Source organism: Notechis scutatus, chromosome 6 (genome assembly GCF_049901735.1).
Source record: "Notechis scutatus isolate UNSWTSFEM ecotype Mainland chromosome 6, rNotScu1.2, whole genome shotgun sequence".
Taxonomy (NCBI): Eukaryota; Metazoa; Chordata; class Lepidosauria; order Squamata; family Elapidae; genus Notechis; species Notechis scutatus.
In genome coordinates, this window is record NC_142014.1 from 81865899 (window position 1) to 81882978 (window position 17080).

Genomic DNA, 17080 nt, shown 5'->3' on the forward strand with positions numbered 1-17080 from the left:
TTGTGGACTCGCCGGCTATTGGTCTGTGGACTGGCATCGATGTTGGCTTTTGGCTGGATTTCACTGGGACAGTTCTGGGTTTTGGATGAAGGGAATTTAGAATAGAATAGAAAATAGGAATAGAATAGAAAATAGAATAGAATAGAAAAACAGAATAGAATAGTAGAATATAGAATAGAATATAATAGAATAGAATAGAATAGAATATAATAGAATAGAATAGAATAGAATAGAATAGAATAGAATAGAATAGAATAGAATAGAATAGAATAGAATAGAATAGAATAGATTAGAAAATAGGAATAGAATAGAAAATAGAATAGAATAGAAAAACAGAATATAATAGTAGAATATAGAATAGAATAGAATATAGGAATAGAATAGAAAAATAGAATAGTAGAATATAGAATAGAATAGAATAGAATAACAGGAGTTGGAAGGGACCTTGGAGGTCTTCTAGTCTAACCCACTGCCCAGGCAGGAAACTCTACACCATTTCAGATAACCATTTGGTTATTCCAGTGTTGGAGCATTTACAACTTCTGGAGGAAAGCAGTTCCACTGGTTAATTGTTCTCCCTGTCAGGAAATTCCTCCTTAGTTCTAAGTTGCTTCTCTCCTTGATGAGTTTCCATCCGTTGCTTCTTGTCCTGCCTTCTGGTACTTTGGAGAATAGCTTGACTCCCTCTTTTGGGGGGCAGCCCCTGAGATACTGGAACACTCCTATCATGCCCCTCCCTAGTCCTTCTCTTCACCAGACGAGCCAGGCCCAGTTCCTGTAACCGTTCTTCGTACGTTTTAGCCTCCAGCCCCCTCATCCTCTTGGTTGCTCTTCTCTTCGCTCTTTCCAGAGACTCAATATCTTTTTTTTTTATGTTGTGGCAACCAAAACTATATTGGATGCCAATATTCCAAGTGTGGCCTTATCAACACCTTACAAAATGGTAGTAACCCTTCACGTGATCTTGATTCTATCCCTCTGTTAATGCAGCCAAGAACTGTGTTGGCTTTTTTGGCTGCTGCTGCAAATTGCTGGCTCATATTTAAGTGATTGTCAATAATAATAATAATAATAATAATAATAATAATAATAATAATAATAATAATAATAATAATAATAATAATAATAATAATAATAATAATAATAATAATACAACAACTAAATCTTCATTATAGTTTTACAGAATAACAGAGGTGGAAGGGACTGTGTAGGTCATCTAGTCCAACCCTCTGCCCAAGCAGGAGACCCTACCCCATTTCTGTCCAGTCTCTTCTTGAAAGCCTCCAGGGATGAAGCTCCCACAACTTCCGAAGGCAAAATATGTGTGTGCACGAGTGAACAGGACACCACAAGACCTTCCCTTCCTCTCACCTCACAGGTGCAGTGGGTGCACGGATCCTCCAGGAAACCATCTCTTTCCTTCAGCAGGTGTCCCTTGTACATGCAGTCCCCACATTCAGGGCAACACCTGTCCTCAGGGGTGGCAGGATGCTGGCAGGGCACGGGTGGACAATCCTCTACTTCACAAGTCACTCTGCCATCCTGGGTGGGTGCAAAGAGACTCACGTACCAGAGGAAGAATATTGTTTTGCTACCTTTTCTGCCAAGTGAAGGGCACTGACTTGGTCCTCCACACCAATAAGACCAAGGAGCTGATAGTGGACTATATAGAATGAACAGATCCAGACCTCCAGCCCTTGCTCCTCAAGGGAGACTGAGGGGAGCAAGTGGCCAGTTTGAAGTTTCTGGGTGTTACCCTAAAAGAGGACCTGACCTGGGGGGAGCACATTGCAGCCCTGGTCAAAAGGGCCCAGCAGAGATTATACTACCTGGGACTTCTCAGGAAACAACAACCGAATGAAAAGCTGCTGGTGACCTTCTACCGCTGCACCAGAGAGAGTATCTTAACTGACTGTACCTGTGTATGGTTTGCCAATTGCACAGTGGCAGATAGGAAAGCGCTCAAGAGGGTTAACGTCATTGCCCAGAGGATCATGGGTTGCCCTCTCCCCTCTTTGGAAGAGCTTTAAGAAAGTTTAAAACATTCTCCTGCTGCCTCAAGAAAGTTCAAAACATTCTCAAAGATCTATGTCATCCTGGGCTCCCCCACCACCTTTTTTTTTTTTGAACTATTACCATCTGGCAGACAGTACAGGATAATAATAAAAACAAGGACAAAGAGGCTGAAAAACAGCTTATATCCCAGGGCAGGAGCTCTGTTGAATTCTACTGTATGGTGCAATATTAATGCAATATCAGGGGTTTTCAATTCAATTGTATAGAATGTGAAGGATGCATGTTTGTGTTTATTTTCATAGTCATAATGTATACAGAAGATGGTATTTAATTTCGTTGTACAAAGTGCAATGACAATAAACTAAACAGTTTTTCCAAACCAGGAAGGTGGCATCTATACTGGCATGCCCTTCTGTCCGCTCACCTCACACTGGCATCTCTGACACGGATCCTGCTTCCAGCTCTCGCCCTCTTTCCTGCCACCGGCACAACCTGCGGGGAGGATAAGGGGAGAAGCGCACCTGTTGGATTTCTGCCTGCAGAGAAGCGGTTCAAAGGGGCCACAGGGGCAAGGCAGGGCATGCAAGAGAAAAATGTGCCTCGGGATCGAGGCCCAAGGCTTCAAGATCAAAGGTGTCCAAATGGTGGCCTTGAGTATACCCGAGGCTGCCATCTTGAGGTTTTTGACCTCTCCCAACTCTGTGGACGCTCCTGACCGGTGGAAATCCACAAATCGACTCTGTAGATCACGCACTCTTCATTTCTAGATCGATCTAGGCAAGAGCTGAAAGGGAAAATGGCCACCGTGCCAGGACCCCTGCCTCCCTGCGCCCGGTCCCCCAAAGGGCACTTGGCAGGGGTGGGATTCAAATTTTTTTTTTAACAACTGGTTCTGTGGGCGTGGCTAGGTGGTCCTGTGACTGGGTGGGTCCAAAGAGGGAAACTCACTTGAACAATGCTCTTGGAGCAGGGAGTTGGACTAGATGACCTCCGAGGTCCCTTCCAGCCCTGGATTGCTGTGCTGTTTCAAAGCATCCTCTGAAGCTGCATCTAGTGCCAGGGTTTGTGGTCCTTCCTTCCTCTCCTTTTTCTCTCCCTCCCTCCCTCCCTCCATCCATATCTAATTCACTTTCCCTTCCCTCTTTCTCCCTTCCCTCCCTTTCTTTCTCCCTCCCTCCCTTCCCTCTTTCTTTCTTTCTTTCTTTCTTTCTTTCTTTCTTTCTTTCTTTCTTTCTTTCTTTCTTTCTTTCTTTCTTTCTTTCTTTCTTTCTTTCTTTCTTTCTTTTTCTTTCCTTTCTTTCTTTCCTTTCCTTTCCTTTCCCTTTCTTTCTTTCTTTCTTTCTCCCTTCCCTCCCTCCCTTCTTCCTCCTCCTCCTCCTCCTCCTCCTTCTTTTTCTCTTCCTTCCTTCCTTCCTTCCTTTCTTCCTTCCTTCCTTCCTTTCTTTCTTTCTTTCTTTCTTTCTTTCTTTCTTTCTTTCTTTCTTTCTTTCTTTCTCCCTTCCCTCTTTCTAGTCTTTTCCCTTCCTTCCTTCCTTTCTTTCTTCCTTCCCTCCCTCCCTCCCTCCCTTCCTCCTCCTCCTCCTCCTCTTCTTTCTTTCTTTTTCTTTCTTTCTTTCTTTCTTTCTTTCTTTCTTTCTTTCTTTCTTTCTTTCTTTCTTTCTTTCTTTCTTTCTTTCTTTCTTTTTTCTTTCTCCCTCCCTTTCTTTCTCCAAATCCTCCTCTTTCTTTCTTTCTTTCTTTCTTCTTTCTTTCTTTCTTTTTCTTTCTTTCTTTCTTTCTTTCTTTCTCCCCTCCCTCTTTCTAGTCTTTTTCCTTCCTTCCTTCCCTTTCTTTCTCCCTTCCCTCCCTCCCTCCCTCCCTTCCTCCTCCTCCTCCTTTTCTTTCTTTCTTTCTTTCTTTCTTTCTTTCTTTCTTTCTTTCTTTCTTTCTTTCTTTCTTTCTTTCTTTCTTTCTTTCTTTCTTTCTTTCTTTCTTTCTTTCTTTCTTCTTTCTTTCTTTCTTTCTTTCTTTCTTCTTCTTTTTTTTCTTTCTCCCCTCCCTTTCTTGCTCCAAATCCTCCCTCTTTCTTTCTCTTTCTTTCTTTGCACTCCTCTGCGCCCCCGTTTTGGGCCTAACAAACTTCCCTGGAGCCTCCTGGAAGCAAAAATGGGGCGTGAGGGGCCAAGCTGCACCTCTCCCCCCACCAGGCCCCATTTTGGGTCTAGCAAGCCTCCCTACATTTACCTGGGAGCCAGAACGGAACGTGTGAAGACTCCTGGCAAGGGTGGGGCAGGGCCAGCTGGTTTGCCAAACTGGATGTAAAATTAATTTCCAGATCACCCGAACTGGCCCAAACCGGCTGAATCCCACCCCTGGCACTCTCGGCATGGTGAGTCTCGAACCCCGGGCATTTCCTCACCCCGGCAGGGCATCCGGTTGGGCTGCGGCTGGCACTCGGCCTTGCCCTGCACACACACGCAGGAGGTGCAGGGGTCTTGGTCCCAGGAAGCCCCCTCCTCGTAGTGCCGTCCATCTGCAAAGCAGGTTATCCGCCGACACTCACATTGTTCAAGCGTCTTCAGCCGGCCCAGCAGGTCGGAGTTCTGTTGGGTGTGTGTGTGTGTGTGTGTGTGTAGGTGGGGAGTGGGTGGGGGGTGGGGGGGGGAAAGACAGAGTTGCAGAATCAGAATTGTATGTCAGCACACAATTGGGTCATTGCCTCCCCCACCCCCGAGAACTAACTATCGAGGTGGTAAGGCTGCTTCCGTACTCTTTTGAGAACAAGTTTCTAGCACGGTTAAAGAGCACAACTGTGTGCAAATTCCATGGGCGGACCCTTGAAAAAGCAAACACACACACACACACAAATTGCTTGTGGTTAGCGATCCGTGGCAGGTTTCCTGCAAGTCGGGCGAAAACAGCGGAATAATTAAGAGAAAAGAATCTTTGTAGCTCCGGGTTGAAATGTGGGGGTCCTGGGTGTTGTCTGAGCTTGGTGGTTTTCTTGCAGACATTTTATGACCCAGCTAGGGAACATCATCAGTGCTGCAAGGCAAAGGCATTTGCAAAAGAGAAGGGGAGGAGGAGGAAGAGGAGAAGAAGGGAAGAGAAGGAGGAGGAGGACGACCGTGGGGTCCTTGCTGCTCTCTGAGCTTGGTGGTTTTCTTGCAGACGTTTCATGACCCAACTAAGTAACACCATCAGTGCTGGAAGGGAGTGGGGTTTGTGGAGAGGAGAGGAGGAGGAGGAGGAGGAGGAGGAGGAGGAGGAGGAGGAGGAGGAGGAGGAGGAGGAGGAGGAGGAGGAGGAGGAGGAGGAGGAGGAGGAGGATAATCCTCCTCCCAGCCAACCTCCTCCCGTCTAGCACCGATGATGTTCCCTACTTGGGTCATGAAACATCTGCAAGAAAACCACCCAGCTCAGAGACCATCAAGGACCCCACAGTTCTGCTACTACTCCTCCTCTCTGCAAACCCCACTCCCTCCTAGCCCTGATCATGTTACCTAGTTGGGTCATGAAACGTCTGCAAGGAAACCAACAAGCACAGAGGCCTCCAAGGACCTCACGGTCTTCCTCCCCACCCTTCCACTCAGCAAACGCTACACCCAAGTGGCCTCAATGACTCTCAGAGAGACTGTCAATGACCAGATGACTGCCAGGAATAGAAAGCCTTCCATTGCCCACCATTCAGTCAGAACTGAAGAAGCTTCTTCGATGAGAAGCAAAATGTCTTCGAGGAAAAAAAAAAACCCAGTCCAGTTGCATTTTTAAAAAGCACCTCTGGGCACCAGGGTTTCAAAACAGGTCACACTTCTGGACTAAATTCTACTGAATCCAGGACCTCCTGGACTAAACCTTTCTTGGCCAAAGTAAGTCCTTCAAATGCCGTCATCAGTCAAAGTTCTAAGTAACAGAACCAATGAGATCAAAACTCTGAGGCCTGAGTGTCCCCCAAAGCACAGATGTATTAGGCATGTCATACGGGCACATCTGGTGAAAAACCCGACTCTGAAAGTTTTCCACAGTTCTCCCTACCCAAATTAAAAGTCAAAAGTTCTCTCCCCCTTTCCACATGTCCATCACACGGTCTAATCAAGCTGTAGTTTGAAACTTCAGCTGGTTCCAGTCCAGGCCTTCCCAAACGCCTGGCGAGAGTGTCCTTGGTTCCCACGGGAAAGTGCCGATATTTTATTTTGGCTACAAGTCTCAGCTATCTCTATCTCCACCCACCTTCCCGTTCCCGTAGCTCTAACCCAGCCAGGTGCTGCGGCAGCCCTGAAGATATTCCAAAATGGCTTCAGGGGTTGACAGCCACTTCTGTTTTGATGGGTCTGGAGATCGGGAGTAGAGGCATGGATTGCCAACCTGCCTTCTGGCTCTCAAGTCAAGCAGCTCCGTTTCCAGAACACCCATTGGAAGGACTTGTGTCAACTCGTAAAGCATTCCTAGGCCTGTTTTTGAGTTGCCATACACAAGCGGGGTAGGGGTGGGGAGTCTGGAGGAGCAGTATAAAACCAGAAGTACATTCCAGGCTTATCTTACAAAGAGTGTAGCTAGGCTACCAGATCTTTTATCCTTGAAAATTCTTCATTGGAGAATGTGATTGATGACACACCCAGGGGGAGGGGGGAAACAGGGTCACAGGCGACTGAATGACATATGCCAGAGTTGGATTCATTTTGGTTAATGCTGGCATTACTCCTAATAAATCTTTTGAGTGTTTTTTTTTTAAGCTTGGCCTGAGGCTCATGATTTAAACAGGGCAATCACTGGAACCCTGACAAACGGACTGGTACAGTACAATCCTCACCTGTTCCTTCACCATATCCAGCATGGTTCCCAGTGCCTCCACCAGCTCCTCCAGACTCTGGATCCGATCTTCCAGGCTGGCCATGCCAGACCGCGCAGATCCCAGGGGTGGCAAATCTGGTTGGCTGGGTTCTTGCTGGTAGTGGTCAGTTTCTGCCAGGGCCAATGGCCCAAAGGGGGGCAAGGATACCAGATCCAGAGAAGATTCTTCTGGGAGATCAAGATACTGGTCCTCGGACAGACCGTAGGGCAGAGAGAAGAGGTCCAATTCTGTGGGTCAGCAACACAAGAGGTCAGTACGACCTGGTACAGGTGAGGAGGAATGTGATGACCCAGGGTGGGATACAAAAGCAACACAGTCCCTTTAAATCATTAAACAATGATTTAAATTGAGATTAAATAAATACAATAGAATTAAGAGAGTGAAAAGAGGGGAGAAGACAATATAGAATGGACAATATAGAATGTTAAATAAGATATGAAATAGTATATAAGGTGAGCATGAATTTGATTTATGTCTGTACAAAAAGTTTTAACCTGGGGTTAAGCCGCTTTCTAAAAAGAAGTTTTATGTTTTTATGTTATGTATTTTGTTTGTTTATGTTTGTTTATTGAGGATTAATGGTGTTGGATAAGAACATATGAAACAGTAATAATACGAAATATAGTAATATGAAATAGATGAAAATATAAGTTTAATGAATAAAATTGAACAGAAATAAAGGAAGAAACAGTGAGAAGTTGGAAAAGAGTAATAAGATATGAAGTTGAATATATAAGATGCATATTAAATTGTGTGTGGAAACGCGATAATTTAGAATTATGTTGTACTTAAATAACATGTTTTATTTGTTTTGTTAAGCAGTTTTTAGAAAAGATGTTCTATGTTCTTATGTTTTATGTTTTGTTTGTCTGTGTATTGTCTTTGAAAATTAATAAAACTTGGTTTTTTTTGTTTTGTTTTTAAAAAGCAACACAGTCCCTTTAATTCCTTCAACTTGGCTTTAAAAGTCCAATTATCATTGACTGGAGAAAAAAACTCCTCCACAAACAGTTGCGAAAAGGAAGAAATGCTGTTCAAACTCAAAATACATATAAATTTAAATAGAAAAAAACAACAACACAAACCACGCTGAAGCAATTGATGAGACAAGGCAGGATAAGGGCTTGAAGACACCCACAGATATCGAAATACACACATTGGGAAGGAGGCCAGAACTCAGATAAGAACTGAAAGACTAGAATTATTTCACACTTTGCTTCCAGCACTGGCCCATGCGCAGTTTGTCCTTTTAAGCAGTCCTCACAGCTGCAGCCCATGAAGGGGATCAAGGCCATTTCCTCCCCCGTAGACCATGCCACTCATGTTTCTCCCTTATCCAATTCTCCCTGCGTGCCCTAGGATGAAGAGGGGATGGGCCTGGGTCTCCCTCTGAATGTCCATCCGGCCTGTGCCCTTCCCCAGTTTCCTCCACAACCTCCGGAGCCACACTCCCACTCCCTGTTGGCTGTTCCTCCTCTCTCTTGGAGTCAGATTTTAACAGGGGCATGACAAGGAATCTCCAGAAGTCCCCGTCTCTTGTTTCCTGGGCCCATTAATTGGGGGTTATTGGGACACTACATTCTTTCAGCAGGCCAAGCCAGTGAAGGTCAAGCATGGGACTGAAGATATGCAATGGAATAACAGGTTGTGATGTTGGTTGCCGATGCAATATTTTCTTTCAATTTTCCAGGGATGGACTGCTCAGGCCTTTCACGCTCAGGTTTTCTGCAGTAAACTGTTTATTTATTTTAGATTTTTATCCTGCCTTTATTGCTCAAGCCAACGAACATCCTTAATATTCTTTCATCCTCTTTTGCTCCACAGCAACAACCCTGTGAGGCAGGCTGGGCTGAGAGAGGGGGAGTGGTTCAAAGTCACCCTGCCAGCTTTCCTGCCTAAGGCAGGACTAAAACTCACCATCTTATAGTCATTGGCCCAATGTCACCCAACTGGTTTTCATCCCTAAGGCGGGATTAGAACTCACTGTCTCCTAGGGATTGGCCCCAAGTCACCCAACCAGCTTTCACACCTAAGGCGGGACTAGAACTCACTGTCTTCTGGTGATTAACCCAAAGTCACCCAGCCAGCTTTCATGCAAAAGGCAGAACTAGAACTTTCCAACTCCTGGTGATTGGCCCAAAGTCACCCAACCAGCTTTCACACCTAAGGTGGAACTAGAACTCCCTATCTCTTGGTGATTGGACCAAACTCATCCAGCTGGTTTTCACACCTAAGGCGGGACTAGAACTCACTGTCTCCTGGTGATTGGCCCAAAGTCACCCAACCAGCTTTCACACCTGGTGGGACTAGAACTCACTGTCTCCTGGTGATTGGACCAAACTCATCCAGCTGGTTTTCATGCCTAAGGCGGGACTAGAACTCGGAGCCTCCTGCTTTCTAAACCAGCATGAATCACCAGACCAAACTGGCCCTTCTGTTTAACTGAACTACCCAACTTCCTGAGAAACTGGCTGGGAAAGCGCGCTGTTTGTGCGATGGAAAAATGTGTATTTGCACATTTGCACATTTGAGAGATGGAAGAGCCAAGGGCTGTGCAGCCACAAACACACACACACACACACACCCAGCTGCTCCCAGACAGGCGGCCTTCGCACAATCTGAATCTAACTGATTTGAGCAGAACCAGGCCAAATTATGCAAGCCACAACAAAGGGCCCCCTTGTGCGAAAGTTGTTCCTATGCCCAATTTCTTCTGGATGCCTTGGTTTGTTTATTTCCAGCTCAGGATCTTGGATCTCAACCAGAAGATTCAGCCATCCGAGGCTCCCACTTGGTGGTCATCGGCGAGATGGGAAGGAATTGCTCTGGCAAAGAGACCCCGGCAGTTCCAGGCCCACAAAGACACCCCCCCCCCCCACAACTCAACCCTTCCACCTGGCTGGGCCACTTAGCAGGAAGAGCACTCCTCTCAGGCAGCTCCTTCTTTAAGGGAAGGGCTGAGGAAACTGTGGGGGGGGAAGGGACGGAGGAGGGATGGGAATGGGACAGAGAAGGGACGGAGGAGGAGGAGGAGGAGTAAGAGGAGAGGAAGGAAAGGAGAAGGGGGAAGAGAAGAGGAAAATAAAAAGAAGACGATAGTGCAAACCTGACAGATGGAGGAGGAGGAGGAGGGGGGAATGGAGGTGAATGAGAAGTAGAGGGTGAAGGAAAGGAGGAGGAGAAGGGATGGATGAGGAGAAGGAGGGGAAGAAGTAAACGAGAAGGATCTATCTCTTGTCTATCCGTCCATCCATCCATTATCTATCTATCTATCTATCTATCTATCTATCTATCTATCTATCTATCTATCTATCTATCTATCTATCTATCATCATCATCTCCATCTATCATCCATCTATCATCTATCTATCATCTATCATCTATCTATCTATCTATCTATCTATCTATCTATCTATCTATCTATCTATCTATCATCTATCCATCTATCATCCATCTATCATCTATCTATCATCTATCTATCATCTATCTATCTATCTATCTATCTATCTATCTATCTATCTATCTATCTATCTATCTATCTATCTATCTATCTATCTCTATCTATCTATCATCTATCTATCTATCTATCTATCTATCTATCTATCTATCTATCTATCTATCTCTATCTCTATCTCTATCTATCTATCTATCTATCTATCTATCTATCTATCTCTATCTATCTATCTATCTATCTATCTATCTATCTATCTATCTATCTATCTATCTCTATCATCTATCTATCTATCTCTCTATCCATATCTCTATCTCTCTATCCATCCATCCATCCATCCATCCATCAATCCATCCATCCATCCATCCATCTTTCTCCCTATCATCTATCTCTCCATCCATCTCTCTCTCATCCCTCCCTCTATCTCTTCATCTCTATCTACCTACCTACCTATCTATCGTTGCTTCTCCCCCTCTCCCTCTCTCACCTATATATATCCAGGAACTGCACCTATACCGGAATGCCACACCACGGGAGGGTGTGATGGGTATCCTTACACATCCGGTCCAAATGTCCCCTCTCAAATGGGGCTCAGAAACGGACCAGCCCAAAAGGTTCTGCTGGCGGGCCCATTCCCAGGGGGCTCCCTTCCTCCTCCCCTCCCTGGCACCGTGCCACCCTGGCACCGGTGAGGCACCAGCTTGGCCCCTGCCCAACAGCTGTTGCCTCCTGTCTGGTTGGAGTCCAGCCAAGGCCCACGGCTCTTAGCCCCCCCCAGGGAACATCTGGCCCCCAACACAGATGTCGGGGGGGGGGGTTTCTGGTGGGAAGGAAACCTTTCCCACTGCTGGGATTCCTTTGATCTTGTCTCTTAGCTGCCCCCTCTGGGTGTCCCCCAACCAGTTCTAGGTTGTCAGGTGGCCGGAGAAGTGATCTTGCCAAAGTGTTACACAAGGCAACGACCAACTCCCTCGCTCTTTCACGCACACCCTGCCAGACGTGGGAAGGCCGATGTGCAATTTGGGTGGAGGCCCTTACCTGGCAGGTTCTCACAGTGCCAGGGGCGGTGGGGGAAGCCATGGGGGGAGATCTCAGCCGTCTGCCAGGAACCCTGCAAAAACAAACAAGTATCGTAGTCATAAATGTCTAATGGTTAAGGAATCAGGCTAGAAACCAGGAGACGGGGAGTTCTAGTCCCGCCTTAGGCAGGAAAGCAGGCTGGGTGACTTTGGGTTAATTACCAGGAAACGGGGAGTTCTAGTCCCACTTTAGGCAGGAAAGCCAGCTGGGTGACTTTGGGTTAATTACCAGGAAACGGGGAGTTCTAGTCCCGCATTAGGCAGGAAAGCCATCTAGGTGACTTTGGGTTAATCACCAGGAGACTGGGAGTTCTAATCCCACTTTAGGCAGGAAAGCCAGCTGGGTGACTTTGGGTTAATTACCAGGAAACGGGGAGTTCTAGTTCCGCCTTAGGCAGGAAAGCCAGCTGGGTGACTTTGGGTTAATCACCAGACTGGGAGTTCTAGTCCCGCATTAAGCAGGAAAGCCATCTGGGTGACTTTGGGTTAACTACCAGGAGACTGGGAGTTCTAGTCCCGCCTTAGGCAGGACAGCCAGCTGGGTGACTTTGGGTTAATTACCAGGAGACTGGGAGTTCTAGTCCCGCCTTAGGCAGGAAAGCAGGCTGGGTGACTTTGGGTTAATCACCAGGAGATTGGGAGTTCTAGTCCTGCCTTAGGCAGGAAAGCCAGCTGGGTGACTTTGGGTTAATCACCAGGAGACGGGGAGTTCTAGTCCCGCCTTAGGCAGGAAAGCCAGCTGGGTGACTTTGGGTTAATCACCAGGAGACTGGGAGTTCTAGTCCCGCCTTAGGCAGGACAGCCAGCTGGGTGACTTTGGGTTAATCACCAGGAGACTGGGAGTTCTAGTCCCGCCTTAGGCAGGACAGCCAGCTGGGTGACTTTGGGTTAATCACCAGGAGACTGGGAGTTCTAGTTTCTTCTTAGGTATGTAAAGACAGAAGCATTGAATGAAAATCAGGTGTTGGTACTGCTTTATAAAGCCTTAGTAAGGCCACAGCTGGAATCCTGCATCCAATTGTGGTCCTATTACAAAAAAGTTGTTGAGACTTTGGAAAAAAGCATTTTAAAAAAAAGAGCAACTAAGATGATCAAAGGCCTGGAGATGGAAACATTGGAAGAATGGCTGCAGGATTTGGGTTTGGCTAATCTAGAGAAAAGAGGAAAAAGAAGGACCAGGAGTGACATGATAGCAGTCTTCCAATATTTGAGGGGCTGCCACCAAGAAGAAGGGGGTAAGGTCAACCTGTTCCCCAAAGCACCCGAAGGCAGGAGAAGAAACCCCAGGTGGTTTAAGGGTCAGCACCGAGCGGGTGTAGGGATGTTAGCTGGGTGCAGGGCGCAGCTAAGTGCCCCTTAGTTGGACCTACCAGGAATTTGCTAGATTCATCTCCGGCTAGACTGGCAAAAGTGATCTGCAGGTCGAGAGGCAGCAGGAGGCTGAGTAGCTCCTCCCCAGGGCTGTTCTCAAAGACGTAGGGTTCCTGGCAGTCCACGTAGAGGGAGATGCGTCGTGGCTCCAGGGTGAGGGCCAGCTGTGCCCACCGGCCATGGGCGAAGGGGGTCCCTCCGGGGAAGACCAACGAGGCCGGTTCCGTGTTATGCACTGCCCGGTATGCCAGCCGGAGCTGGTTCTCCTGGGTGCTGGATGCCAGCTGCAGGAGGGGGCGCCCGTCCCGCTTGGAGGCCGCTGGGGAGACCAGGGAAATGAGCGTCCCCTCCGTGTTGGAGCTCTGGCGGGCCACGAAGTGGAAGCCCAGGGCGGCCTGCACCGTGGACAGCAGGTAGACGGAGTAGTCCCGTGGCAGGGTGAGGACGGGCACTCGCCGGCGGAACTTCCAAGCCGGGATGCCCGGATCGGGGCCCTTGGTTCTGCTGATGCCTGGCACCGAGCGGCTGATGTTGAGCGCCTCCAGCAGGTCGAGGACTGTAATGGAAGAGCAGGGGAGGAAATCAGAGGCCGCGGGTGGCGTCTCCGCGAGTCCCAGGGCTGGAGAGAATTTTGGGCGGGTGGGAGGTTGGAGTTTAGCCACCTGGGACGTTTACAGACCAGCCCCATGGTATGAACAGAGTAAACAGAGTTGGAAGGGATCCTGGAGGTCATCTAGTCCAACCCCCTGCTGAAGCAGGAGATCCTACACCGTTTCGGACAAATGGTTGTCCAATCTCTTCTTGAAAGCCTCCAGTGATGGAGGAAGTAAGTAAGTAAGTAGGAAGGAAGGAAGGAAGGAAGGAAGGAAGGAAGGAAGGAAGGAAGGAAGGAAGGAAGGAAGGAAGGAAGGGAGGGATCTTGGAGGTCATGTAGTCCAGGGGTCACCAACCTTTTGGACCTCAGGGACCACCAAACTCATAATTTTAGATGCCAGGGACCACTAACTGGTTCTGTGGATGTGGCCTAATTTGTGGGTGTGGCTTGGTGGTCATGTGACTGGCTGGGCATGGCTTGTATGTAAATATTATAAATATTTATATAAATATTGAATTTTTTATTTAAAAAAAAGAGCAACTTTTACCCAAAATCAGGCAAAGCAGGCAGGCAGATTGAGTTGCTCACAGAATCATTCAGGGATCTATCTATCTGCCATCGGCTAGCTCAGTCTCTCAAATTTGCTTGCCGCGAGTCCGCACTGAATTTGCTTGCAAGCAAACCTTCAGTCCTAAGGGAGGTTCGGATGTGCTTAGCTAGAAAGCAAGAAATCCAACCATTCCCTGCTTCCTAGCGAATCTAAATCTCCCGGCACAGCAGAACAGCGGATGGTCGGAAAAGGGAAAAATAGAAATTTAGCAGGGAAATTTACTGGACAAGGAGTGAGTGGGCAGGGAGGGTTCCTGCGGGCCATGTGGGCGGTGCAGCCTTGTGTTTCTGCGCAGCCTGGATTAATTGCTTTGGGGGGTTGCTCTGGGGGTGAGATTTCTCTGCAGCCCACCAAAATTTTCTCACAGTCCACCAGTTGGCAACTGCTGACCTAGTCCAACCCCTGCTGAAGCAGGAGATCCTACACCTTTTCGGACAAATGGTTGTCCACCTCTTCTTGAAAACCTCCAGTGATGGATGAATGGATGGAAGGATGGATGGATGGATGGAGGGAGGGAGGGAGGGAGGGAGGGAGGAAGGGAGGAAGGGACCTCAGAGGTCATCTAGTCCAGCCCCTGCTCAAGCAGGAGATCCTACACCTTTTCAGACAAATGGTTGTCCATCTCTTCTTGAAAACCTCCAGTGATTGATGGATGGATGGAGGGAGGGAGGGAGGGAGGAAGGGAGGAAGGAAGGGAGGGAGGAAGGGACCTCGGAGGTCATCTAGTCCAGCCCCTGCTCAAGCAGGAGATCCTACACCTTTTCGGACAAATGGTTGTCCATCTCTTCTTGAAAACCTCCAGTGATGGATGAATGGAGGGAGGAGGGAGGGAGGGAGGGAGGGAGGGAGGAAGGAAGGAAGGAAGGAAGGGACATCGGAGGTCATCTAGTCCAGCCCCTGCTCAAGCAGGAGATCCTACATTACTTCAAACAAATGGTTGTCCATCTCTTCTTGAAAACCTCCAGTGATGGATGAATGGATGGATGGAGGGAGGGAGGGAGGGAGGGAGGGAGGAAGGAAGGAAGGAAGGAAGGGACATTGGAGGTCATCTAGTCCAGCCCCTGCTCAAGCAGGAGATCCTACATCACTTCAAACAAATGGTTGTCCATATCTTCTTGAAAGCCTCCAGTGATGGAGGAAAGAAGGAAGGAAGGAAGGAAGGCCATCCAAGAGCCCTGGATTGGCCAGGTAGTGATGAGTCAGTTCAGGTTTCGAGTTTGATTCTATGCCACAGGTAGTCCTCGACTTACGACCTGCTGCTTAGGGACCGTTCGAAGTTACGACGGGCTTCCCCAGGGTATTTAAGACCCAGTTCCAAAGTTGTGAGGGCACACACACACACACACATGAGTCACCTGACCAAATGAGTTAACCACCCTGTTACTAACTGAACAAGCGCACTGATTCATTTAACAACGGTGGCAAGAAAGGTCATGAGCAGGGGGCGAAACTCACAGAACAGCAGTCTCGCTTAGCAGCAGAAAACTTGGGCTCAACGGTGGTCGTAAGCCAAGGACTTCCTTTTCCAGAAAAAAACAAAAACAAAAGAAGAGACGGGAAATCTTTCCAGGTAAGTAATGCTTAAGGTTAAGAAGAGGCTCTACTCCCTGGAGCCACAGGTGGTTGCTTAGCCATCAACATGGGTGTTGACGAGGCATCTTGCCCCAATGGGGTCAGCCTGCCCCACTGGCGCCAGCAGAAGAGGCCTGTTGTGTTTAGCCGGCAGCAGGTGCGGAAGGCTGAGGAGAGCGAGGACTCAGATGAGGGGCCAGGACCATGAGGGAGTGGACTGCTCCCTTCAGAGATTGTGGGGGCTGGCAGCAGCAATGATGAGGAGGTTCCCGAGGAGCCTGTGCCAAGTGCGGGTGCGCGCAGGGCTGCTCGGAGGAAAGAGCAGTTACAACAGCACGGACTCAGGAGTAAGGCTGCAAGGTAATGGCCCCTCCTTCAAGAAAATAAAAGCCAGCTGTGAAGTGGACGTTCTTTGCAGGAAGCAAAGACGTTTTGAAACTCAGCCTCGTGGACATTACAGTTGGTATTTGAAGACTCTTGTGTTGTAAACTATTTCTTATCTGTTGTTTTTTGGCAAAAACATGGCCAGGCTGTTTCTTCTCGGAGCTTATTAGTTGGAAGCAGCCTTTGATCTGTGAAGAAACAGGGATTCTTAGCTGAAACATTAAAAGGATGTGCTGGTATCTTTGTCTTGTGTTTGCTCTCCCGGAACCAGGTTTGGGTCAGAACAAGGCCCCCCCAGGAGCCCCATCTGTGAAAGTGATTCTGGTGGGTGGGGTCCTTTCCCACCATGGGACACACACTCTTCCACTGAATGGCTCTCCTACTTTTGGCCTTCTGGGTGGGGGTTCAACCTGGCTCTTCCGGTTGGTTTCACACACTGAGTAAGCAACGCCCCCATTGAGGAGCTATCAGGAGTAGTCCCAGCAACACTGACAGGGTAAGCCACTGTTCTGACCCAAGGAAACAAACACCAAGCAGAGATAAAAGCAAAACCTTTTAATGCTTCTCCGCGAATCCTGTTCATTCACAGTTAAAAGGCTGCTTCAAGCTAATTGTCTCTGATAAGAACGAGCCTTGCCAAGGTGGTGCAAGGCTGCCAAGAACACTAGATAAAGTTGCCAAGAAATATTCCAAACGCAAAGAATCTCCAAACACAAACTAAGAGATTCTGAACGTCCACAAGGCTTGAGTACAAAAAAACTTCTTTGCTTCCTGCAAAGAACTCCGGTTTCTCCGCTGGCTTTTATCTCTTGAAGGAGGGGCCGTTACCTTGCAGCCTTACTCCTGAGCCGCCCGTGCTGCTGCAGCTGCTCTTTCCTTCTACCAGCCCTACACACACTGTGCACAGGCTCCTCGGGGGACTCTTCATCACTGCTGCCAGCCTCCACAACCTCCGAAGGCAGCACTCTACTCCCTGATGGTCCTGGCCCCATCCCTGCATCCCACGCAGGCCCCTCACCTGAGTCCTCGCTCTCCGAGACCTCAGCCGTCTGCATCTGCTGCCGGCAAACCACAACACCCACCACGCCCACCAAGCCACAGAACTGGTAGTAAAATTTTTTGAATCCACCACTGCACCAGGTTATCTCCATATCGAACGGTTCTTAGACGG

The 17080-nt window shown here is 48.0% G+C and overlaps 2 protein-coding genes across 3 annotated transcripts in view; one reads left to right on the forward strand and one right to left on the reverse strand.

Moving 5' to 3' along the window:
• KCP (kielin cysteine rich BMP regulator) overlaps window positions 1-17080 on the reverse strand; it is a 93981-nt gene that overhangs the window by 74861 nt on the left and 2040 nt on the right. For both annotated transcript variants that reach the window (XM_087968990.1, XM_087968989.1), the window contains exons 2-7: window positions 12748-13304; window positions 11337-11409; window positions 6806-7074; window positions 4415-4598; window positions 2441-2508; window positions 1372-1542 (exon numbers count right to left, since the gene is read on the reverse strand). In XM_087968990.1, coding sequence (XP_087825116.1) covers window positions 1372-1542; window positions 2441-2508; window positions 4415-4598; window positions 6806-7074; window positions 11337-11409; window positions 12748-13304 — 1322 coding nt within the window. The remainder of the gene's footprint in view (window positions 1-1371; window positions 1543-2440; window positions 2509-4414; window positions 4599-6805; window positions 7075-11336; window positions 11410-12747; window positions 13305-17080) is intronic.
• Window positions 1-17080, forward strand: part of LOC113427841 (C-type lectin lectoxin-Phi1) — a 370378-nt gene that overhangs the window by 52922 nt on the left and 300376 nt on the right. The window lies entirely within an intron of this gene.